At 40.5% G+C, this 24,551-nt stretch overlaps 1 protein-coding gene across 7 annotated transcripts; it reads left to right on the top strand.

Moving 5' to 3' along the window:
* Positions 1-346: 346 nt before the first annotated feature.
* CEP57L1 (centrosomal protein 57kDa-like 1) lies at positions 347-23,104 on the top strand. 7 transcript variants are annotated; one of them, XM_004940325.5, is made up of 11 exons: positions 347-381; positions 12,578-12,722; positions 14,404-14,583; positions 15,176-15,297; positions 15,740-15,844; positions 16,157-16,234; positions 17,942-18,040; positions 18,764-18,841; positions 18,946-19,166; positions 20,548-20,692; positions 22,778-23,104. In XM_004940325.5, exons 2-11 carry the CDS (start codon positions 12,581-12,583, stop codon positions 23,000-23,002), a joined length of 1,395 nt encoding a protein of 464 aa, XP_004940382.2. In that variant the 5' UTR covers positions 347-381; positions 12,578-12,580; the 3' UTR covers positions 23,003-23,104. The 7 variants fall into 7 exon arrangements, with proteins under 7 accessions (XP_004940382.2, XP_040554289.1, XP_040554285.1 ...); XM_040698355.2 differs by having other exon boundaries at positions 18,922-19,166; XM_040698351.2 differs by having other exon boundaries at positions 15,704-15,844; positions 18,922-19,166.
* Positions 23,105-24,551: the final 1,447 nt, after the last annotated feature.

Raw genomic sequence — 24,551 nt, 5'->3', positions numbered from 1 at the left:
GCGGGGTGGCCACTACTCCGCGGCGCCTCCTCCTCCCCGCCCCGAGCATGGAGAAGAGGGGAGGGTACGGCCCCAGCCCTGCCTCTCCCCCAGGCCCCGGCGCAGGGCGGCCCCCTCAACCCGCCCCACTGTGCTCGAGCGGGGCCGAGCATCCGCAGCACCCCCAACTCCGGAGAACCCCTCACCCACGGGTGGCCCCGCCCCCAAACGCGGGGGAGCGCATGATGGACGCCGCTACTAGCCAATCGCCTTCCAGTGCTCCCAGCCGGCGGACCAATGGAGGCGAGGAGCGGCAGAGCCAGCAGGGAGGGCTGGGATGCGTAGTCCGGCTGCGGGGCGGCCCCGCGGCGGTGGGCGGGGCGGAACTACGCGTCCCAGGAGGTAACGCGACGCCCGGTGGGGCGGGAGCGGCTGGGGCTGGATGGGGGCGTTGGTGAGGTTCGGTAAGGGAGAAGTCACTGCCGAGCGAGGGTCTTTTCTTGCCTTTGTTGTGGTTTCTTTTTCCTGTCACCTCATATTTTTCAAAAAAGAGCCTTGGCAACAGCCGGGAGTAAAATAATTAAAAGAGCTGTGGCGGTAGGGTTTACTTCAGGATTGTGTATTGGCGAACGTAGGAAACGCTTATCAAATGGGCACCTCAGGAGGAGCCTGTGGTGTAGCCTAAGTGAGCATATCAGCAGAAGGGAGGAAAAACAGCCCTTGCAGATGGAGTGCAGTGACCTTCAAAACTTGAACACAAAGTGAAAACAGTCCCTGGGATATTCCCATCGAGCAGCCAGTCCGCAGGGCTGTTATCCAGGCCCAGTGCCGGGTGGGCTGGTTCTGCTGATCCCTTCCTTCCTTTCTGCAGGAAACAAGCGTATGGGGGGATGTCGAGTTCCATTTCAGCTAAGTCAGCTCCCTGCTCTGAGCCAGCCCCGGGCACGGCGCTGGGGCTGACGGAGAGGGGGAGACGTGCGGGCAAGGGCAGGGCAAAGTCAACAAGATGTGAGCTGTGTGACCTGGCACCGTTACGTCACACCTCTCACAATTCAAATCCAAAACTCAAAGCTGCAGTTGAGCACAGAACCGGCCACCTGCGCACCACAGAGGGACTGAGGGATCCACAGGCTCCAGGAGCCACGCTTGGGCTGCTCTCAGCTACCAGCCACCAGCAGCTCCTTCACTGACAGTCTGGCATCTTCAGTTGGCATTCCTTTCACCATGGCACAGCTTCTCCACAGCTTGCATCATTCTGTCACTAGGAGCATCATTCTGTCACTGCCTGCAGCTCTCAAGGCAGACCAATCTCTTATTTTCCTGTTCCTCCTACAAAAGACTTCTGCAACCAGGCTGCTGTCATTGCTCATAGTGTGTGCAGGCCTGGGCTGCACCACACAGCTGCTTCCTCTAGGCCTTTGGCACCCATGTGAACAAAATATCTACCAAAGTCATCACTACCTGTAATAAATGTGAGTCTTTGCTTCTCTGAGCACTCAGGGCCTCCACCCATCGTATCTGGTGGTTTCAATGAAAATAACACTGCCAGTGCCTTTTAAGTTTTCTTTTTTTCTTCTTCTTCTCTCTCTCTCTTTTTTTTTAATTAGCTCCCACTTCAGCTTCCTGTCCTGTTCTGTTGCCACTCGTTATGGTCTCCCAGCTTTCCTGTGCACAGGCATGTCACGAATGCTTGCTTTATTTCCATCTAGATCTTGATCTGCAGAGGTTGGATGTGCCTCGTTTTTCCCATGGTAAGCTTGTACTTGCTAGATGTCTCAGACAATGCCTACATACATCAGAGATCAATAAGGCAAAATAAAATCAAAGCTGAAGTGTTGCTGTCAGATGTTAGTGCAGCTCATATTCCCACACTGAGTGCTAAGATTGATTGAAAGTCACAGCACTGCCTTTTATCTTTTAGAAGTTGTTTTTTCCACTGACTGCAAATGAACTCTGGCTACAGGAAACAGATTGTGAAACTGGCTCCAAGGCCTAAACTTCAAATTTCAGCTCTTTGTTTGATAGACTTTAATGTAGCGCTTTGGTAATGGAGATGAAGGTGGCTTTATTTTTTCCAGACCAAATCTCTGTGGTTTTCCGATACTGGGTCAAGCTTCTGTATTCACTGCAAGACACTGTGGAAATCAAGGTCAAAGGCTATGAGCAGAATTAATCAGAGCCTGAAGTTAGGGGAATGTGTTTGTTTGATTTGTGTGTTCGCTGGCTGAAGTTAATATGCTTGTTTTTGATCCCTAAAGAATGGATAAGAGAAAGGCAGAATTATGAAGGAAACAATCTGGCAACTCATCCAGAATTACAGCATTTGGGTTTTTAAAATGATAAGCTGAAGTAAAACAAATTTGTGGCTGTTTTAAACCTCAGTGTTTCCTTCCTTGATTGTTTATCAACTTCCCTCTGTTTTAATTACGCTCAGACTTCTATCGCTATATGCAAATTATATCCCACTGCAGAATTAGAAAAAGATCTGAATTATATTTTGTTTACTTTCTTTTTTCTTACCAGTTTTTGCATGTCACAAAATAGTACTTTGCTGCAATGTCTGTTTATTCAAGTACTGCAGAGCTAATATTATTAACACGGTAAAACTTGTGCAACTCAGAGAGAAGTGCTTTTTAAATTAGATTCCTTCAAATGCTTTCATTTACATCCATTTTCACTGAGACTTAGTAATTACTTAGCATGGGATCTCTCTGTTCTACAAGTCCTGTTTACCAGAGAGGCACTGTCTTTGAGCTGAGGCCCAAGTTCCATCCTGGCAGGCTGGCCTCACTGATGAAACAAGCTACAAAGTACGATGTGGGGGAAAACGTGGCCTCATGCTACTTCTGAGCCGTGGTTGTAGATCTACAGTGTGTTCTGGCCTGATACCAGTCGTGCTGGAACAAAACTCTGCCAACCTGCATCTGCAGAGATCAGCAGTACAGCAGGGGTGGGGAAGTGAGCCATCAGCTTCTTCTTAGGAGGCCAAATCCTCCTGGTAGAAAGACTGCTGAAGCCACTGTTGCTTTGAGAAGAGCTTGGCTCTCATTAACCAGAACTACTGACCATGCAAAGTCATGTTGTAGTTTGCCAGTGTTCTAACTGTTCACCATGTAACCATATAAATGCAGCCTGAAAGACTCGAGAACTAGAAATTCTGCTCCAGCTAACTCCATCAGTCTGTTTCTGGACAGAAATGTCCAGATTTGCACCAAGCTGTGTGTCATGATGCCTCTCTGCTCTTTGTGCCCACATGTGGTCTGGGCAGCAGGTAGAGCAGCTCTGAGAGAGGTCTCACTGCAAAGTTCTCTGAGCCCAGAGGACTCACCCCAGTAAAGTCAAGTTCTTTTGTCAATAGCCACTGCTGGTTTTGTTGCCTGTCTGCATTTGGCAGGATGCTCGCCTTCAGTGTGACAACGCAGTGGTGAGAGAAGCAGCTTTCAGCTCAGAGGGATTTATGTCAACAGCTAGTAATTCCTGGGAGAGCACCCTGGGAAGGACTACAAGTGGAAGGGAAGTTTTCAACCCCTCATCACTTGAAATTGCGTTCCTGTCAGAGAAGATGGCAAACATGTACTGGTGTGAAAGAGAAGGAAGGGGGCACAGGGAGGGAGTGTGGTGTTATAGCCATAGGCGCCGACCTAGGAGAGGAGATCCCTGGTAGTTGTTCCCAGGCCAGTGCTGGTTTTTTATCCAGGGACTGTTTACTATAAAAAATGCACAAATAAACCCGGGACTCTCTTCCAGTGGTTAAACTAAAGGAGAGAGGTGCATCCTTGTTTTACTTTGTCTTTTGCGTCAGCTGCCTTCTCCTTGCCCTATACTCTTCTGTGCTTGTCTGAACAGGGTCGTAACTTCAAACGAAAAGGTGGTGACTCCCTGCTTCCTTCCTGCTCTTCCTCTTCCTAGTCTACCATGGTGGTCAGGGATGCAATATGAATGCTTCCCAGGAAAGCCATTAAACTCCCACTTCCTGGCCAGTGCTCTAACTGCTGGGCGACAGCATAGAGAAGTTGGACACTGCTTCCTTCAGCTACGCTTTAAAAGAAAATGAATGCTGCTTATTGGGAATTTTTTTATTTGCTGACAGCCAAATAGGACTTTCAAACACCTTCAATGGGCTGTGCAGAGTAACACAGACTTTGGTATTTTCCAGTAATAACACAAAGAAAAATGCCATGGCTAGCAGCCATTTGAAATGAAGACACAGACCAGAGAAGCTACAGGGACTCTTTATTCGTTGTTTTAAAGAGCAGATTTTGGCACTCACCACTAGAAGAGGGCTCCAAATTCTGAGTCCCAAGAGGAGAAAGGTGCCAAGCACCAGGGTGTGACTTCATACACATCCACGTTCATAGCATTTCCCTGCAACAGCTCTTATGAGCTCCCTGCTGAGTATACTGCTTGTTTTGGCCTTATGACTGCACCTTCTTTACATGCAGGGAGTGTAAGCCAGTCGTAACCAAACAGCCCTGAGGCTGAAAGGCTAGATATCCTGATACATCGATCCTATATCAGTCCTATCCCTCTGTGATTTACTAATGTCATGTAGAACACAAGGAATTTGTCATGTCCATAGAGATCCACAATTGCATTCTAAGTTGCCTTGCAGCCAGAAATTGCATCAGGTGAAAAGGGGGGAAATGTCTCTTAATTTATAATCAGTTTAAGTTAGCTTTATATTTGCAACATTGTGCAGGATTTCAGAGCATCTTACTCAGATTTTTCCTGTATCACTGAAGTGATGGAAGCTGAAATATATGGATTATGTGACACAAGTATCCTGCTGGATGACTTTTAAAGTTTTCCCAGATAACTCAGGACAGAAGTAGTTACACACCATTTCTGCATTTCTGAGTACTTATTATGCCATTCTGTATAGAAACTCTTTTTTACATTGATACTTAGGATTGTACCTACTCAGGATGCAAAACATGGATGTATTGGAGTTGCTATGCGTATCCTAAGTCATGTAAGTAGATGATATTATTTAAAATTGATCTTAAGCATAATAGATCTCAGAAATAAGGTTGAGGAGTTGTTCTTGTACTCAAATCTGCTTGCTGTTTTTCTGCATCTTTAAAACAACTGTTGATGACAAAGGATAATTTTGAGAGTCATTTCTTGCCAGGAGGGAAACATACTGGCCCTGGAGTGTGTTCAAGAGAAGGGCAACAAAGCTGGTGAGGGGTTTGGAGTACAGGCCTTATGAGGAATGGCTGAAGGAGCTGGGATTGTTCAGTCTGGAGAAGAGGAGGCTCAGGGGAGACCTTATTACTCTCTATAACTACCTGAAGGGAGGTTGTAGTGAGCTATGGGTCGGCCTCTTCTCTTGTGTGACTAGTGATAGGACTAGAGGGAATGGCTTCAAGCTGTGCCAGGGAAGGTTCAGGCTGGGAACCTACTACTGGGAAATACTACTTCTCTGAAAGGGTGATCAGGCACTGGAATGGGCTGCCTAGAGAGGTGGTGGAGTCACTGACCCTGGAGGTGTTCAAGGAACGCTTGGATGTTGCGTTGAGGGATATGGTTTAATGAGAACTATTGGTGATGGATGGATGGTTGGACTGGGTGATCCTGTGGGTCTTTTCCAACCTTGGTGCTTCCATGATTCTATGATTCTATACTTTCCTTGTTAATATTCTTCCTTTTTTTTTTTTTTTTTTTTTTTTTCATTCTTAAGTTGCCTGCTGTACAAATGGAGAATAGAATTCTTGTTCCCTGCCAGGTACCCAGTTATCAGCAGCACAGGAGTGTATGAAAAAACTAGGGGTGGCAGTATGTAAAAGGAGACAAATCCTATGAACAATTACTCTCTTTGTGTTTCTCGGCTCATTCCTGTCATGATGGTCTAGTTATCTGGCCAAAAATCTACCTCTTACCTCTTCTCCATACTGGGTTGAAGGATGGGTAGATGAAGCTATTTTCTTGAAAAGAAAAAAAATGGTAAAAAATGGTGGGGACACAATCTGTCTGTTTTATCTACCTAGAGGGCAAGTTGCAACACTCAGAAGCATCTTTCAATGATCCCATTAAATGTTTGAGATGTAAAAGGTGAAAATTATCACACAGTAAAAGGTGCTTACTGTGAATGAGTCAGTATCTGCAGCAACTATCCCCTGCCTTATTATATTTCTTCATTATAATTGTCATTTCGACCCACATACACATTTACCCCACCCTACCCTAATATGTCTCTATTTTTTTTTTTTTTTGCATTTGCCTTTCTAATCTCTAATAATTCTGCCTCTGCACAGATGCATAATCTTCTATACTGGGGACCATTTCCCTTGAAAACCTTCCTCTTGCACAACAGCCAAGTCTTCCTCTTTTGAATCAAGAGTCAGTACTCAGAGTCAGTAATTTCCTCCTGCTTTCCTTTGTTCTCTGAAAAGCTGCTTTCAATCTAATGAGTAAAAAAGTGGATTTTGGCAGGGTAAAGTGAAGCGACCAATCTTAGCAAACTATATATGGAAGACAGTATGTGGCGTCAGCAGCAGAAAATAATAGTGGGTAGAAAAAATAATGTTTTGCATTTGTCGTGGACACTTTTGAGGAGGGCACCATCAATTTCCTCATCAGTCAAGTGTACTAAAAGCAAACAGTATCTGTTGGAAATGGCTCCTAAGTATGAAAGGAAGAAACTGAATAGTTATTCCTATGTGGAAGAAAATGTCTTTTTAACTTTCTAAAACAAGCCAGAGTTTAAGGCTAGAAGAGGAGGTGGGAGAATAGGAAGTCCAAAGGGAGAATAGCAAGGAACAAAGGTATAAGATGGTATAAATACAAGGAAAGAGAGGAAGTGAGGGAGAAAAAGTAACTGTAGCATGGGGGTGGATGAAAGGAGAAGATAAGAGAAACCGAATTACCGGGGAATTGAGGAAGTGTACTAGTGACCATTGATAATACTCACTTTCGCGTTTGAAGCTTACTACAAAAAGGTTGTATTTAATTACTTTGGACTGATTAAAGGCATGGAAATGTAATTGCTTTGATAACACTCTGTTTCAGGCCAGATGTTTTCATGCTAACATATCAGCTGTTACTCGATAGGAACTTGCAGTTTTGTTCCTCTGAACGTTAAGTTCAGTTATCATCTGCACGTACAGATTAAAGCACTTCACACTACTGAAACTTGCCCACAAAGGTATGATTTCATCATGTACATATGACCAAAGGCCCATTTTAATGAGGATTTGGGTCTCCTGTACTGACTGAAGAAAACAGCAAAGCTCATTATGACATTATGACGCAAGATTGTTGCATATAGAATCATAGAATCGTAGAATGGCCTGGGTTGAAAAGGACCACAATGATCATCGAGTTTCAACCCCCCTGCTATGTGCAGGATTGCCAACCACCAGACCAGGCTGCCCAGAGCCACATCCAGCCTGGCCTTGAATGCCTCCAGGGATGGGGCAAATGTCTCAAACAAAGCTCTGTTTTTTTTTCTCACCTTGTTATTTATTTACTTACTGGCCCAAAGTACATTTTCTTTATTCCTTTTTTGTTCTCTTTTATCTTGAGCAAACAAGAACTGGAGAAATAGCAGTATGGATGTTTAGCAGGACTGACTCAATGGAACTTTGTTCATTAAGGTACTAGGTTTTACCGTGCATTACAGTACATAGTGTCATGAGAAAACACAACGTAATATCCTTTCTTCCAAGACCAAAAAAAGATACTGTATGAAAGTTCTGCATGAGACTTGAAATTCAGGAATGAATAGATTTTGGTACAGAAGTGTCAAAGAAGAAAGTCGGCACTAGGCCTTTATACATCAAGTTCCAAGACTTTCCTTTTCTGTCTTACAAACAAAAGAAAACAACAGCTCCCATGGATTTACCTGAGTCAGCTTTTAAAAAAAAATCACACACTGCCAACACGTTCCTTAATTGTCCTAACAAATTTTAGTTGTTGGTTCTAAGCTCATTTTAAGTGAGGCTCAAGTGAAGTTAAAGACAGGTTGAAATGCTTTATCGATTCAGTTAGCTTTTCCCTTCCTATTAGTTTTGCAGCTGTGACCCATAGCATTTCTAACTCGTTTAGATCAAAGCAGGCACATGAGTACCAGTTCCTTAGATACGGCCTGAGGAAGGTCATATGTTTCGAGCTGATTAAAGTGGCTGTGTCAGGATGCTAGACACTGGGTGTTCCCAGAACAACAATGCGGTTTGCCTGCAACTTTATTTATTTATTTTGGTCAGTGGAAAAGCTGTTCTTTGTCTGTCAGGAATGAGGCTAAAGGAGCATTGCGGCACAGCTGATCAAGTTTTTTTTTTTCCCTGGTTCTTGAAGGAAAAGGAGAAAAAAAATAGACCAATTCGAATTGTATCATGACAATGGCCTCTAACATAACCTTTTGCCAACAATACTTGGCTCAAATAGACAAGGCAGCAGCCAGCATTTGGAGATTTTCTTGGTATCGCCTGTGTTAGGGCAATTTTTTTAGCATTTCTCTTAGAACATGTCAGGTAAACAGAATCATTCCTTAATTCATCCAAGACTTTGTTTTCCATTAAGGAAAAAACATTATAAATCGTGCATGCCAGTAGGTCAGGTCAAAAGGTAGTTATCTTTGTATTTCTTTCTGTATTTGTTCCATTTTTCCCCTCTTTGAATCTGTTCTGACAGCATCTCTTGTCTGTAGTTCTACAAGGTTGCTCTCATGGCAATTTGAATAAGCCAGGACCTCTCTGAGATAACAAGTGCTGGAGAACTTAGTGGCTGCATCCCTTACACTGTCACATTATTCTTGCAATGTATATCTTTTGGGAGAATGTTAGGCCAGTATTATTCCACGGGCCTGTTATAATTCACTCCTAAAATGCTTTTCCCTGTGCTGCTCTATGGCATGTGGCATAATTGTATATGTGGCAAAACATTTTTGGACTTGAGTAGAAATTTTTTTAGGAAATAATTTAATGCCGAAAGTTGAAGGGCAGAATGGAGAGGAGGGGAGAAGGAGAGTAAGGAAATCATAGCTGGTCTTTCTGTAATATTTGGGATTTAAGTGATGCTCAGTAAATCCCCGCTGTTCATATACTTACTTGGGCAAGATAGCAGTAACTAGAATTCCAATTATTTATACAGCAGCCTAATCCAGTACTCTGGGACTCGATGTAGGCCATATTCAGCAAAAATAAATATAGATAGTGTAATGATAAATCACATTAGTGCTTAGGTGACTGTGAGGAAATGGTCATATGTTTGTAACAAACTCCAACTTGTTTGCCCTCTTATGGGGTATGAAAGTTGAAGGGAATAAGGGCATGATCACCCTCCAGCAACCTTTATGCAAGCTCACTGCTGCCTGAAAGTTGACAGCTGGCATCCAAATGTATTTTGGGTACTTAATTATTTTCTCATAGGCTCCTTTTTTAATGGGCTGAAAATGTTCACTCCATTTGCTGTCTCACTGGTGTAAATGACTTGGTCCTTTTCTTGGTCTATGGCCTCATCTGAGGCCTGAAGGACTGTAGATATTGCACCTGAGTAGAATGGCTATTACAATCTATGTTTACCTCCTAAAATACTGAAGGACTCGTCTACACTAGAGCACCGCTTCTGAAGCAGTTATGCTGGCAGAGCCTCCAGATGCTATAGCAACCATTCCCTCAGACTATTTTAGCCTCTGCATCTGAGAAGCTGAGGCAAAACAAGGCATCCATAACTATGTCCACAGCAGGGGTTCTGCAAACATCAACATGACGCTGCACAACATGTCTCCGTTGTGCAGCGTTACCTTCCTTCACAGTCATTGCCGAGTTCCTGCTCTTTGAAGGAGCCTGGAGAGCTCTCACTACCAGTGCTGCCCCAAGGTGGGCATTACTCTCTGCTGTGCTGGTGAAATGGTGGACGTGCATGCTGAAGCCCACACAGGATTGGCTAGGTCACTATCACTGGGCTGCTGAGCTGGCCTCATCCCTTTTGCTTTCCTCCTTCTTCACCTACCAAACTAAAAGGTGTTGTTTTTTTCTCTTTCTCCAGATAGGTCCCCCCACCTTTGTGTTACTGGGCTTAGCTAGAATTTCTCAAGTTTTCTGGTGCTTTATTCCCTCCTTCTCTTATTTGTTTTGCTTTGGATCACTGCACTTCCTACAACTGCCTGCATACCCATCTCCTTGGAAACAGCAAAGTTGTTTATGGGAAGGCAATAAGGAAACTAATTGATTTGTAGCAGCTGCAGGCTTGTGAGAAAGCACAGTCCCTTCCAGGGGAGGATGGCAACTCATGGAGAAACGAGCTTTCAGTTGTGCTGACTGCTGAAGGGTCAGATGGTGTAGACAAAAGTGGCCTTCTTATGCTTCTGTTTCCAGATTGTGTTCCTCTGTTAGCAGCAATAGCAGGAAGCTTGTTGTGTGTGTGTGTGTGTGTGTGTACACGCACATTTTTATGGATCATTTTTGTTAGTCTTTTTCATCACCAATGTGTAGGAATTGAGAAGCAATAGAAGGGTAAGTGTTGTTTATTTTGTACTCTGTGCCATTATAGGTACTTTGTGAAAAATCATGCTGGTATCCCACACCATGCCAGGCTGGTCTTACCCATGGCCACCAGCTGGGACCTCTTGCCTATGAGGGCAGCGTGCCCTCAAGAACCAGCCACCAAGCCTCACGAGCCAGCTGCCTGGGCTCACTGCGGGCAGCCAGCACAACATGGCTGAGGGCTGCCCAGGGAACTTTCTGGAAAAGGCCAGTGGTGCAAGGATCACTGCTAGGGTGGACAAGGGGGACTGTGCTGGTGCTGGGTGGACCACCCTGAAATTCAGGATCTGCCCCAGGGGTGCTAGCGTGCAAAAGCAGCAGAGTCTGGGTGGCCTGAAGTCAAGCAAGCCCTGGCAAAGAGGTGCTGATATCAGTGTTTCTGTGATGACAGCCTGGGGGAGAAGGAAAGTGTTTCCATGTACCTCTTGCACGTCTTGAAGAGGTGGTGTGGATGGATGTGAATTTTTTTCTATTTTGTATGTATTCTGAAACAATACTGAAAGAGCTGTTAGTGGAAAACTTTCCTTCATTGAAAACTTTCTTCCCTACCCTGTAGGAATGAGTTTTTCTATGGTGTGCTTTGTCACATCTTCTGGTTTTTGTTAGGATTTCTTCCTTTTGTTACTAGATACCTTCTTTTTGTCAGTTTGAGGAATCAGCACCTGTGAGCAGCTCTGCGTGAGGAGGAAGCCCTCTCTTAGGGGCTCTCACAAGAAGCATGTCCTGTGGGGCAGTACCACTGCTGCTCTGTCAGAAGAATTTGCCGTGTTTTAAACTTGAACAGTACCATAGTTGTTGTATCACTGAACCTTCACGTAAGCTGCTTTCCAGCAACTGAAGCTGTATACAATCTTCATGGAAAAAAAAACATTAGATTTATCAAGTGAAGTGCTTGGTCCTAGTTTGGTAGATAGCCATGGTGTGCTTAAAAGGTGCTTTAACTTCCTTCTCTTGGCATTGTGTTTACACTTCCAACTACTTGCAAGACCTTGTAAGAGCTTTCGGAAGTGAATTACTCTTTCTACTTAAAATATGTGAATTGATAGGACCCTTAGTAAAGGGCAACAAAGCTTGTACTTCGATGAAAGCACTTGTGCAACATTGGAATTGGTCTCTGCTGTTCCTAAGTAGAATTAGTAGATGAGTAAAGAGCAAAGAATACAAAAAATAAGCTAAGTTTTAAAGTATCAGTAAGTCCAAACATATTAAAGATGTCTTTAAAACTCGTTTATTTTCCACCTTTTCTCTTCAGATGACCTGTAGCCTTTCTTTGTGTGACCTATAGCCCATGCTAGGTTGTCACAGCATTCCCAATGTAAACAACAAAATGAGGCTTGAATGACTTGTCATAGGGTGCATATGGACTGATCTCAAAGGGTCTGCTTTTCTAGAGCTTATATTGTACCAAGGCACTTTGTACAAGTTTCCTTGTCCATGTCTTGAGTATCAAGGAAAGCTGCTGTTTGACAAAGCATAAAGAAGCTTCAAATGTGCTTCTGATAAAATAAAGAATGTGAAAGGGTAGAGCAGAAAGGGAATTAATACAAAAGTTTAATAATGGTGAGAATGCTGATAGTAATCACGAGAAGGTCGCATATTAACTATCCTTTTGTTATTTCAACACTCTGTGTCAAAAGCCATGTCTTTATTATGTAATAAAGCCAAATGTAAAAAAAAAACCAACACCCATAACACTATTACAACGTACTAGAACAATTAGGAGGCTGCAAAAACAGACTGTGAAACTTGCAATGCTTGCTCTGCAGAGACCACTGACTCTAACTTCTAACTTCTGTAAAATAGATGCTATAAAAATGTTTTAGTCTTTGGCTTTTAGAAGGTCACTATTAAGTTTAGAAAACACAGAGGAAAAATCTTAGAAAATTGTGGCTATTTGAGGACAGCTGTGTTTAGTGTTACTGAAGACACTGTTTTGGAATTGCATTAACATACACAATACCTCTGGGTATATGTGGCTTTTAAAATTATTATTTTATGCATGTGATCTGGCTTAATATAAACACAGCCAGGGACTGCTCAGTGATGTGCCTTGAAAACTGTTACATAGTTCATTAAAGAGCCAATGTCATTATATGGCTCTCTTTTTGCAGGCTATGGATTCTGAATCAAAGGACAGCTTAATAGGAAGCTTTCTTCAGCCTCCAGCTAAAATGATTCCTGCACCCTTTGTTTGTGGAGAACCAAAGAAGTTGGCAGCTGCTGGTGACAATGGGCCTTCTATCTGCTATAACCAAAGTAAGCCAAAAATTGGCCTTTTTAATTGTTCCTTGTGAAATCTCTTGAGTAAAGTCTCCATTTTGTTTTACCCAGTTCAATGACTTGCTGCAATTATCAGTCAGTAAGACAGGATGTATATGTGTCCAGAGGGAGTAGTCTCCCTGAAGTCGTACATCTGGAATGGAAACTGCTGCAAGTCTTCTGACATCCTTATAAACTTTGGCTTTGAAAATTGTTTAACTTAAAGATCGTCAGACTTCCTCTAAAAGCAAAGGAGAAGACTTCAAACTCAACAGAAGCTGTTCATGCTTCAAATCCAGCAAAAAAAAAAAAAGAAAAAAAAAAGACATGACAGTACTCTGACTTGAAATTGGCTTTGTGCTGTGTTATACAACTCTTTCTAGCTTTAAATCACTCCTACACTTTTTTTGTGTGCTGTGATGTATTGGGAGAACTTGTGAATGAAACAGATTCTCTGGTAAGTTATCAGCATATTTGTCTATGTGAAACATGAATCCACTATGACTACCTTGTGCCTTAACCAGTGATTACTCTCTGGAGCTCAGGGGACAAATGCTTTGTGGTTTAAGTTGTCCAGATTGCTAAGCAAATCACAAGTTTACCATACTTGGATTATATTTAATGTAAAACTTTGCAATATTGCACAGACATAACAATGATGACATACACATTGACTCTTTATTTTGTGGCTTTTCCATATGAAGAATATGTGAATTCTGTAATAAACTTCTGTCATATAGAGTTTGGACTATTTAGATCAAGAAGTTCAGCTCGATATTGTGCAGCTAAATGTTTAAATGAGGAAATGTTTGATATCCTAGCAGAAAGATGTAAGAAGTGGCCCCATTCCATCCTTCTGCTCTCTGGGACCTGTTATTTATTTACTAATCTTAATGTGAAGCTGCTTGGAGTTGTTATGGAGCTAGCAATGCTTGCTAGGTATTCCTCTACCAAGAGAATTGGTATAATGAAAATGTCAAGGCTTATGAAATGTCCAACAAGAAGCTGAACTTGTTAGAGGATGTATCTTAAGCTTATAACTTTTTGGAGAGCTAGTAAGCAGTTATAAGTTATTTTCAGAATTTTAACTCTGGAATTGATTTGAGGCTAAAAGCAAAACCTCTGATTTTTTTTTTTATTATTTTTTTTTAATGTTAAATACAAGAAATGAGACAGACAAATCATTCGCTTTTAAAACAATAATGTTTTTAAAATGCATCTTCTGTTAAAATGTCCCATTGTATCTGATTTTTTCCCCCCTGCCTGGAGTCTTTTTTTTTTTAATCTGTCCATACCAGTTGCATTGCTCCAAAACTCGGATACCTCACTTAGATACCTGTGTTCCCTGCTCCTCTCTAGACAGATACTGACAGGTCTGAGTGCCAGGTTTTGCTGTACTTGATTTGCCGTGATTTCTTCATGCTCGCCAACATTTTGATTGAAAATAGTTTAAAAGCTTTGCCTATTCTGCTCTTTATACTCCACCTATGCAGTAAACATGTTTACTTTCTCCTAGGTACATTCTGAGTGGGTAATTGTATGGTTGCAGAATGTAATTCCTTTCAGAGCTGTTCCTAGAAGGAAAAGCTTGATAGTATTTTTCCATTTGAAGTGTTTTATAAAAATAGTATGAGGAACTGTTACAAGAGCTCAGTGTAACTGATGCTTTATTTTCTAGATGTGGTGGCAGCCCTGAGAACTCTTCAAGAAAAGATCCACCGTCTGGAGCTGGAGAGGCCACATGCTGAGGAGAATCTGTACAGCCTTTCTGTAGCAGCTGCTCAGTATAAGAAGGCCTTAGAGCATGAGTCCTTCAAAAATGACACAGCACATCACAAACTGATGCAACAGAGGAAAGGTATTTCTCTGAGTGATAAGGTGTAGCCACACCAACTCAAAGACTGCATAATCCAGGGAGTGTTTATTTTGACAAACAGCTAATTAATTTAATGCAACCTCCTTTTTTTTTTTAATTTTTTTTTCTTCAGTGCTGTGGAGGGGCAGAAGCCTGATAATTGTGGATAAAGTTTAGATCTCTCTTTTTTTTTTTTTACACATATTAACCAGATAGTACATAATTCATAAGGCTATTTTAAAAAATAAACAGATTTCAGGTGGCGTGTTTAACTCCTACAATAAGCTAGCATCTGCTTACTTGTATAACGCTGCTAACTTGAGAAGAGTGAGTAGAAGGGAATCAACTAGATTGTGCTGATATAAATCAAAGTAACAGCAGTGCTCACACCTTTGGAATTTGTATTAGAGACTGGCTCTAGAAAAGCATCTTGGTTCTCATGTCATATACAACATACATTTAACCACATGACTTGTTCAGACTAACAAAACTTTTCTTGCCTCTTTTGAAGATAGCAAATTCCTCAGAGAGATGACAAACTAGTTAAACATATAACTCCCATTGCTGTACTGAGTATCTTTGCTTCTCTTTGTAGATGTAAGCGTGAAGTTAAAAGCAGCACAGTCCCGCTGCTCCCTGCTGGAGAAACAGCTGGATTACATGAGGAAAATGGTTGAGAGTGCAGAGCTGGAAAATAAAATGATTTTACAACAACAGGTGAAGCCTTTTAACTTACTAACAAAACAGTAATATAGCTAAAAATATAAAAATGGATTCCTCATTTTTTCCTCAGCTCTGTGTAGTGTGACAGGTAGCAAACTGAAGCAATTTTCTATCAGGCTGGTTGTTGACAACCATTCAGTGCATTGTATGAAAAGACTCCCTAGATGTCACTCCAAATAAGTAAAACCATGCTAATGCTTGCACATTTGATAGACAAAAAGACTGCTGGAAATGTAAGTCTTCGTTGTCTGCCTGGTATTTTTCATCACTTTGCAATTTAAAAAATATGAAATTTAAATTAGTTAAACAGCTTTACTGTAGTGTGTGTGGGTTTTTTTTTTTTTGTTTCTTTTGCATGTGGGTTTTTTTTCAGTCTGAAATAATTTTAGTCAATTGCCAGCTTTACTCTGGCTTATGTTTTCTGACCCATCTTCAGAAAGAGAAAAACCAGAACCAGATGGAACTGCATGCAAAACTTGAAAAACTTGACGTGCTAGAAGAAGAGTGTCTTAAACTTACTGCTACTCAGAGAATTGCAGAGGTAAGTAAGCACGGAATTAGTATGAAAGTCATTCATTTGATATGAGTTATGTGGCATACTGTTAATAGTGCAAACTTTAGCAAAAGTTTTCTGTGCTACAGCTTGAGATCATCAAATACACCTGAGTGAATGCTTGGCTTCCTTGGCTTTATTTACATAAATTGTTTTTTGTTTTGTTTTGTTTTCCAGTCTGGGCCTTAAAAATTCAAACAGTCCTATTTTATCCCAGATTACAATTACAGGCTACTGCAGGTTTCTGAATTCAGTGTGACAAACTGAAGCATGACTAAGCTTTCTTGCTTTCAAATTCAGGACAAAATCAAACACTTAGAAGAAAAACTTTGTAAAGAAGAGCATCACTACAAGCTAATACAAGGCAAAGCTGCTCAGGTAGACTGAAACAGTTTTATTTGTTCTCATTTTTTGTTACTGCAGAAAGCAATTCTCTCTGTCCAAGATACCTTTTTAATAACATTTAAACTCTGCATGTTTAAATCCTAGAGTGCTAACTCCTGGAGTACTAAGTAGACTAGTCATAAATTACACGAGGGAAAATTTGATGCATTGTGTTTCTTGATCAGGAAAGATTCTTTTTGTTTTTGTGTTAATGAGAATTCATCAGACTTAAGGTTGCTATTGGTGATCTAGGTAGAGTATTAATTTCTAGAGAAACTGCAACTGAATCAGATAATGTCAATTTAAGGTAAGTAGAAGATGGTCATGTAAGAACCCTTGTACCTCAACTAATGTTGGTTGTTCTCTTTGCATTTCTTTTTGTTAAAATTTGCTGAAATTGAATGTAACAGACTACAGTTGGAAAAATCTTTAATGGTGATACATTTTTTTATTAAGTGAGGGTTTGTATAATTCATTGTTCTGTGAAATCACTGTCAGTTTTTTGAGCCATTGCCCATTTCAGAGAGGAATATTTGCCAAAGCAAGCAAAATCAAAGAAACAAAGGAGCAAAGCAGATTCAAGGATTCTAAACCTTCATTGAGAGGTAGCAGCCATTTTGAAAGAGTTGTTTGTGGTAGCATCCCCGGAGTGGGGGGTGCAGAGCTGATGAAGAATTTTGAAACAATGCAGCCATAACTGAAGCTGAAAGTTTAAATTAATAATTGGAGACAATTTTATATGTCTTCCAAGTTCAGTTGGCTTTCATCAGTCCAGGAACCTTTCGGTTAGTAGCCCAGATATCTGATCACCTCCAGAATAGAGCAGAATGGCACAGTTGAAAACCTGACATTTTTGGAGGATTTCTTTCTTAAACTGCTGCCTCTGCTGAAGAGCAGAAAGCCAGCTATGAAGACTTTATCTTCTGAGTAACATTAGGAATATCTCTCCCAGAGCAAATAATCTGACCTTAGCAGTATTATAAACATTTGCTCAAGAAGGGAGTTAAGCACAATGAATTGGGTCTTAAACTACTATTAGTCCCACCTTGATTCACTGTAGATCAGTTTAAGTCTGTTGGATCTGGGTTTGGAAACACAGGGTGTGGCACAGCTGATTCAGCTTCCTTTTGATGACAGAAAAATCAGAGTAATCTCACTTTAGTGATGAACTTCCAGCATTGCTTAGCCGGAACTGCTATGCATGCCAAAACAAATTTCTTGTCCTTTTGGATTGGGAATGGATATTATCCTGTTTATCATGGGCCTTTATATCAACTTTGAACTTGAGAGTAATGTGCGGATTGTCCAGCAGGCTTGACCTCTGTGTTACACAGATGGATTCAGTTCTTTCTGTCTCCAGGCTGTAAGATCCCAATGTTCACATTCTTTGGATTTTATGATCAGATCGTTAGCAAGCAGCAGGATTGTTTTATTTCAGTTAATGGGTGTCATAGTGGAAAAGTACACCTACTGCAGCTGGATGTGAGGATGGAAACTTGTTAGACAGAGCTATGTCTGATGCCATACCATTCCAGTAACCTGTTCAGTTTTTAAGCAGAGGTTATGCCTTCCAAGCAGAATGGTTAATAGTGCCCTTAAATGGCTCTCATTCATGTGTGAAAGAAAGAATTAATTAGACTGTGTGATTTCAGACTTCTAATGTTGTATTAAATAGTTGCTTTTTTTTGCTTATCCACGCAGCTTCAGACAGAATTTGAGATAAACAGAATTTTGATGTCTTCAGATTCATCTAAAAGTGAACTCAAAAAGAGAAGCAGGAAGAAAAAAATCCCTAAGAAGGTAACATGAAGTTTTTCATCATCACAGTTTTGCTGGTAGCATCTGACTCACACAGAGATTGGAATTTGTGAAAAATGGTAATATAAGAGCCACTTGATTTGTCTGCTGCACTTTATTCAGTTTCCAAAGTTAACAGAGCCCAATACCTCCATTTTTCTTTTTAATTTTTTTGCTTTTGGTAACTAAAACTGGGCTAGAGCTGGCAGCACCTCATTGGAAAATGTTCCCATAGTATCATGACAACAACCTTTGTTACAGTTTTCCTGCCCTCCTCTGTGTCCTGTCTTATCTGCTTTTCAGTTTATCTGGCAAAACTAGCTTCCAAAGTAATTTTAAAGTAGGCCATCCTAAGATGGCACATTTTAGGGGGATTGTTGAAATCAAGAGAATTTTGTAACAAGTGTTACAGGTCAGTCAAAATTTTGCAACTCTAGTTTTGCTTAAGTAAGCAAAGCTCCATTTTTTTTAATGTCTAATTGCCAACGTGTCTGCTAAGTGAATCTGGAAGATAATTTACTTACCTCAGCTGTTATTGTTTGAAAATCCTATTCCTTCCATGTACAGTAGGGAAATGTTTTTAAAAAAACACAAGGGAAGCTGAGCTGATGCACTTCACAGCTTCTTTATTTGAATTTTTGTTATTCTACAAAACAAAAAAATAAGATTGCATTGTTGGTTCAGCACACTGAAATTTCTTCTCTTTCTTTTTCTATTTTATGGCAGAAAAATCCTATAACGAAGGAAATGCATCTTCCACAATTTCATGTAAAGGCAGGTGTGCTACCTTTTGTGGTTGGGAAGGTGAGTGAAACCAAACACTCTCACTAAATTGGCATCTACCATTTCAGTCTCTTTGCTGTAATCATTAAACACATTTGTAGACAACTTACTCGTTCTTCTTTAAGTCTGTCAGCTCCAGCCATTCTCTTAGTGCGAATGTACAAAGTATGTTGCATATTATGAAGCATCGCAATCCACATATCTCCTCACAAAGACAAATTCAAAGTACATCTGGAATTTCAGGACAAACAACTCTTTCAAAATCTGTAACCTCATCATCTACTGTCACCAGAAGACCTTCTGACCTTCTCTTGGGAATACAAGATGAGCTGAGCCAAATGAGGTTGTGAGTAGTCATCCTATATTATGAGTATATAGTATACATATTATGAGTAAGAATGACTTCAGCAATAGCCCTGTGAAGCTATGGGTGTACTATACTCAAGCCTACCAAATGTAGGACTACATGTCAGGATTTCCTGAGCAAGCCTAACTGGTAGGATTTTTCCCATTCAGAAACTTCTTTTTGTCCAGATGTTTAACTGATCTTCTAAGTGAGCAAAATACTCTTAGCTGGGTTTCTTTTCCTATGCTTACCTGCTACAGAAGTAATAGATGCAGCAAATAAAAAATCTTCCAGACCTGGGATTTTTAGAAATTTGAAATATACTCTGAGATCTATAAAGTATACCAAGAATGTTCCCCTGTACAATGCTTTAAGAAGGTTTTGAAACAAAGGCATACTTTCCTGCCAGAAAATGAGCGGAGAGCGGGAAAAGCTAATACTCTAAACAGGACTGTATGTATCTTTCTGACCATACAAATAAATGTGAAAGACAAGTTGTGTTTTTAGGCATCTTTGTATTAACACAAGCTTGTAGAATTGTGGGCTGAAGCTATGTAGCTGGTCATAGTATACCCATAGTCACATGTGAACGTGATGAGGTGTGGTTTGAAAGGAGGAGGACGTGTTGATTAAACCAGTTTGGATGTTGACGCTGGTTTGAAACATTTGATATGGCAACATTTAAACTGGCAACCAATCTCTTCTTCAAAAAATAATGGTTGGTTTAATCATAGCAGTTCAAGGACAGGAATATTTTTCTTCGCAGCAACAACCAGTTGTCCGTGTTAAAGTGTCAAGAACCAACAGTTAGGCAGAAGTTAGAAAAAAAGCTTTGAGCTTTGGAAAAAGATTACCTATCTAACAGAGCCTATGCTTTCAGTTTGTTCAGATGTCCAGGTAGCAAGCGAGTCTAAAGCATTCATTTTATTTAAGTTGGTTAATTTAAGCAACACACTTCGCTGCTGATCTCTTTGAGTGGAATATTTCAATTTGAACAGTCTGGCAGGAAAACTAACTTAAATTACTAATTTAAAAAGCACTTTTCTGTATTACAGTAAGCTTTCAAAGTCTGCACTAAATTGGGCAAGAACTTCATAGCTGCTATTGTCCTCTCTTTACTTTCCAAGTTCTCATCAGCTACAAATCTGAAATGAGAATCAGAGCCCCTGGAAAAAAAAAAAAAAAAAAAAAAAAAACCCACCCTTTTTTCTAGGGTGAATATATTCCAGATGAATGTGTATTGTGTAAGGGAGTAAATAATGCTAAATTGGTGTACTCTAGACAAAACAGCTAGCAATTCATGCAGTACACTGAAACTACTGGAGGACATCCTAGAGGCTATATCATGAATACTTAACTGTGCCATTTTTGTTTTTAACAGTGAACATCAAGAACTTCTGAAGCAGATCCAGGAGACTCAGGAGTCTAAAATTCATGAAGATCTAGAACAGAGGCTGAATTGCCTTGTAAAACAAATGGACAGTAAAAGAGAACAAATATCCAAGTTGAAAAAACACCAGAATAGTGTAAGAAAAAAATGTAAACTGTCCAGCTAGTAACACGCTCGTTAAGTGGCTGCCCCACTCTGCCTTTTGTTGTCATTAACTAGAATGACACTGGAATGCTTAAGCTAGGATGTTCCAGTATGGGTGATTAAAGTTAGGCTGCCAACTCAATGTTCTTGTACCTGTAATTCCTCCTTTAGTTCATAAAATGGTGCTTAGTCCTGTGGCAGTTCTACAGTGCAGAGTAGAGTTGCTCAGTCTGTCACTTTCACTTCCTGTATTAAGACAGGTTGCTGAGATTCATTCCTTTGTGCCCTCTCTGTCTGGGGAATGAGAAATAGGAGCTATAATTCCTGTACAGACAGGCTTGAATGTCTTGTATTTTACTGAAATATTGAAGTTTTTATTAAGCAAATAGTTTACTGGCTGCAACTTCTCTCAAAAATCGTAGCTAGACAAGCCTTTTAGTTTTTTTAACGCTTAACCTATACACGTTCTGTCAGTATTTTCTGTAGAGACATAAATAACAACTTTCTGTACATGCCTGTAGAAAATCACACTTCTGTAGATGAGCTGCTAAGCCTGCTTGTAGCAATTTGCTTTGGAACATAGTAAAAAATGCAACCTATAATTCTGTCAGATATTTTTCTGTTCTTTCATCTTATTTTCTAGGATAAATAGGCTCCCGTAAGAGCTTTACTTATACAGGAAACAAAACAGAACGTGTGAGACCTTGTGGAAGGGGAAAATGATACTTAATTTGAATGTAACCAACTTCATTCATATTCATTCTTTGATAGATTTTACTCACTTAAACTTTTTATTGTCCCATATACTTGCAAAGACAAAGACACGTCAAAGTCTTATCAGGGTTGCATGTAAGAAAAGTGGATTGTTGAGTCCTTGCTGTCTCTCTTGGCAGTGTCTACTGATTTATGGATAAATATCTAACGTTCTTGAGAAACCATTGCTTGTGGTGTTACTCTTCGCCTCAGATTCTTGGTAACATTATGAACCTCAGAAAATGGACAACAGCACTTTTAGTTCTTCATTTTGCGTATCTTTATGGCTACAATTTGCCTTCATTTGGGGATGATGGAAAGAGGAATGGCACATTTGATGTGGCGCAACCCTGTTGTTGTTCTTAGTGTTTGAGAGTGTAGATCTTTTGCTGGCAAGTTGTCTGTGCTGTGGTACAGCCTTATCAGAGCACATGCCTTACAGTCATTATGTAAATAGCACATTCTTCATGCTTGTCTGTTTGATTACTATCCATCATACCCTGGTTATCAATACAGGCCACTCCTGTAACCTTTGGTAACTATTGGTATTTTGGCTTTTTTCTTTGGTGCTTTCATTGACAGACCTATCTATTTGAACTTCACACAGATCAATCTTAATTTCTTAATATTTCTGGTACATATTTCTGCATTTAGAACCTGTCATGTTAAAAATACTGTAGTCATCTCTGTGTTTCCCACTTAGTAATGTACTTTAGAATGCAATTAAAATTAATTTTTTTAGAAATGGATGAATAACCCACATTGGTGTATGGAGTGTTTCCAGCTTAATTTTATCCTAAGCAGAGATATTTTCATGCCAAATGCAAGTCAAGGCTTTATATTTGACATCTAAAAAATATTCTATAGCAATCAACCATATTTATTGTGTTTCTTGATTTTGTTTGAGGCTCAAAGTAAGCTGTCAGATATGGTGATTGATAATAAGCTGTATAGATTTTATAGCTTCTTTGTTGTTGTTACATTAGTACAATCTGAAATGGGAGAAGACCATTGTAAATATAAATTGGTAACAGGTGATATTCAGGCTCTTTCAAGCAAGCATTTTTTACTTCATGGAGTAACGGGGTTCAGCAGTCTTTTGAGTGTGGGTGAGGTCAGTTTTCTATAACGCTTTCTGTGTGGGCAAAGTCAGTTTTCTGTAAAACTTTTAGTTTCAGTAAGACAATTATATGCAAGATTAGTAGGTTTTAATAATTTTTAAAAGTCCTTTGGATGTCTTCAGTTTGGAATTTGGTAGAAATTTGGCAAGCTATATAGCGGTAGCAAAGTGGGTAATGTTCTCATTAATTATCTTTCTTTGTAGGTGCAGAAATTAAAACGAAAGACTCAGAAACTGAAGAAAGAGGCAGCTCGTGTCAAACCAAAATATGGTAACCAAAAGGAAGTAAAGGAGATTGCAGTCACTGTAAGGGAAAGTATGTCCAAATCTCATGCTGGGCAGAAAAGCAGAAGCTCCCTTCAGCTGCTAAAAAATGTACAGAAGCTTCAGTCAATACTGAAAAAAGATGACATCGTGTGGGAACAGTAGTTCTAAAATTAAAGTTTTTGAAGTTGTCTGACAGCTAGTAAATCTTGAATTTCACAAAGTAGCTTTTAAAAATAAAATAAATATGGCATTTCTCATTCTAAACTGTCCAATAACTCATAGGTCAGTTTGTTCACCTCTATTAACTTTCATGTAGCATAGCTATAATTCCAGTACACTGAATTGTAATGAAATGTTTCAACAGATCAATTAAATGCTTATTAACTAACTTGTCAAACAAACCCATACCCTTCTAGGCTTAAAATAATATGCAATCTGTGGTGTCCTGCTCTCCCCCATCTCCCATCAAGAAGACTCTTTAAGCTTGCTTTTCCAGAGTAACACACAACATCCTTGTCCCTAAATTGGAGAGATGTGAAACTGACAGATGGGTCACCCAGCTGGTAAGGAATTGGCTGAATGATCATACTCAAAGAGTTGCAATCAACAGTTTTATGTCCAGGTGTAGACCAGTGGCATTCCTCAAGGGTCAGTACTGGGACAGGTGCTTTTTAATATCTCTATTAGCGATGTGGTCAGTGGGATTGGGTGCACCCTGAGAAAGTTTGCTGACAATACCAGGCTGTGTGGTGCAGACAACGCGCTGGAGGAAAGGGATGCCATCCAGAGGGACTTTGACAGACTTGAAAGGAGAAGGGCTTGGGAGTGTTCCTTGACGAGAAGCTCAACATGACCTGATAATGTGCTCTTGCAGCACTGAAAGCTGATCTTATACAGGGCAACATCAGAAGAAACACGGCCAACAAGTTGAGGGAGGTGATTGTGTCCCCCTGCTTTGTTATTGTGAGGTCCTAGCTGGAGTACTGTGTTCAGCTCTTCGATCCCCAACATAATAATAAGATTGTGGAGCTGTTGAAGCAAATCCAGAGCAGGGTCACAGAAGTGATCAGGGGGCTGGAGCACCTCTCCTATGAAGACGGGCTGAGAGAATTGGGGTTTTTCAGCCTGTAGAAGAGAAGGCTCTGGAGAGATCTCATTGCAACCTTTCTGTACCAAAGGGGAAGAAAGCTGGAGAGGGACAAGGACTCTTTATCAGGGAGTATAGTGATAGGACAATGGGTAAGGGCTTTCACCTAAAAGAAGTTAGAGTTGGATGAGATATAAGGAGGAAATTATTTACACAGAGGATGGTGAGGCACAGGCTACCCAGAGAAGCTGTGGATGCCCTATCCCAGGGAGTGTTCAAGACCAGGCTGGAAGGGACTCTGGGCAACCTGGTCTAGTAGAAGGTGTCTGCCTCTGGCAGGTGGGTTGACTGAATGATCTTTAAGGTCCCTTCCAACTTAAACAATTCTACGATTCTATGACTTGCGCTAGCACTTCTGTTCAAAGAAAAACAGTGTTTTTCCTTTTCACTAAATAACTGAAGATTCAGTCACTGCAGCTGAGGCAGAAAAAGAGGAATTGTTTCTTATTTATATACTTCTTTCTTATGTTACTCATAAGATTTATCAACAATATTAGTATTAGGGAATACTAGAGGTTGGAAGCACAGCTAAAGAGCTATGCAGCTTTGTATGTATAGCCCTCC

The sequence above is a fragment of the Gallus gallus genome, chromosome 3 (assembly GCF_016699485.2).
Source record: "Gallus gallus isolate bGalGal1 chromosome 3, bGalGal1.mat.broiler.GRCg7b, whole genome shotgun sequence".
NCBI classification, from domain to species: domain Eukaryota; kingdom Metazoa; phylum Chordata; class Aves; order Galliformes; family Phasianidae; genus Gallus; species Gallus gallus.
This window is presented reverse-complemented; position numbering and strand designations above follow the sequence as displayed.

Coding starts and splice junctions, on each gene's coding strand:
- CEP57L1 (XM_040698348.2), top strand. CDS start 1,710: ATGTGCCTCGTTTTTCCCATG. Junction 15,845..16,156: donor CTACTCAGAGAATTGCAGAG/GTAAGTAAGCAC, acceptor TTTCAAATTCAG/GACAAAATCAAACACTTAGA. Junction 18,041..18,763: donor AGAAAAAAATCCCTAAGAAG/GTAACATGAAGT, acceptor ATTTTATGGCAG/AAAAATCCTATAACGAAGGA.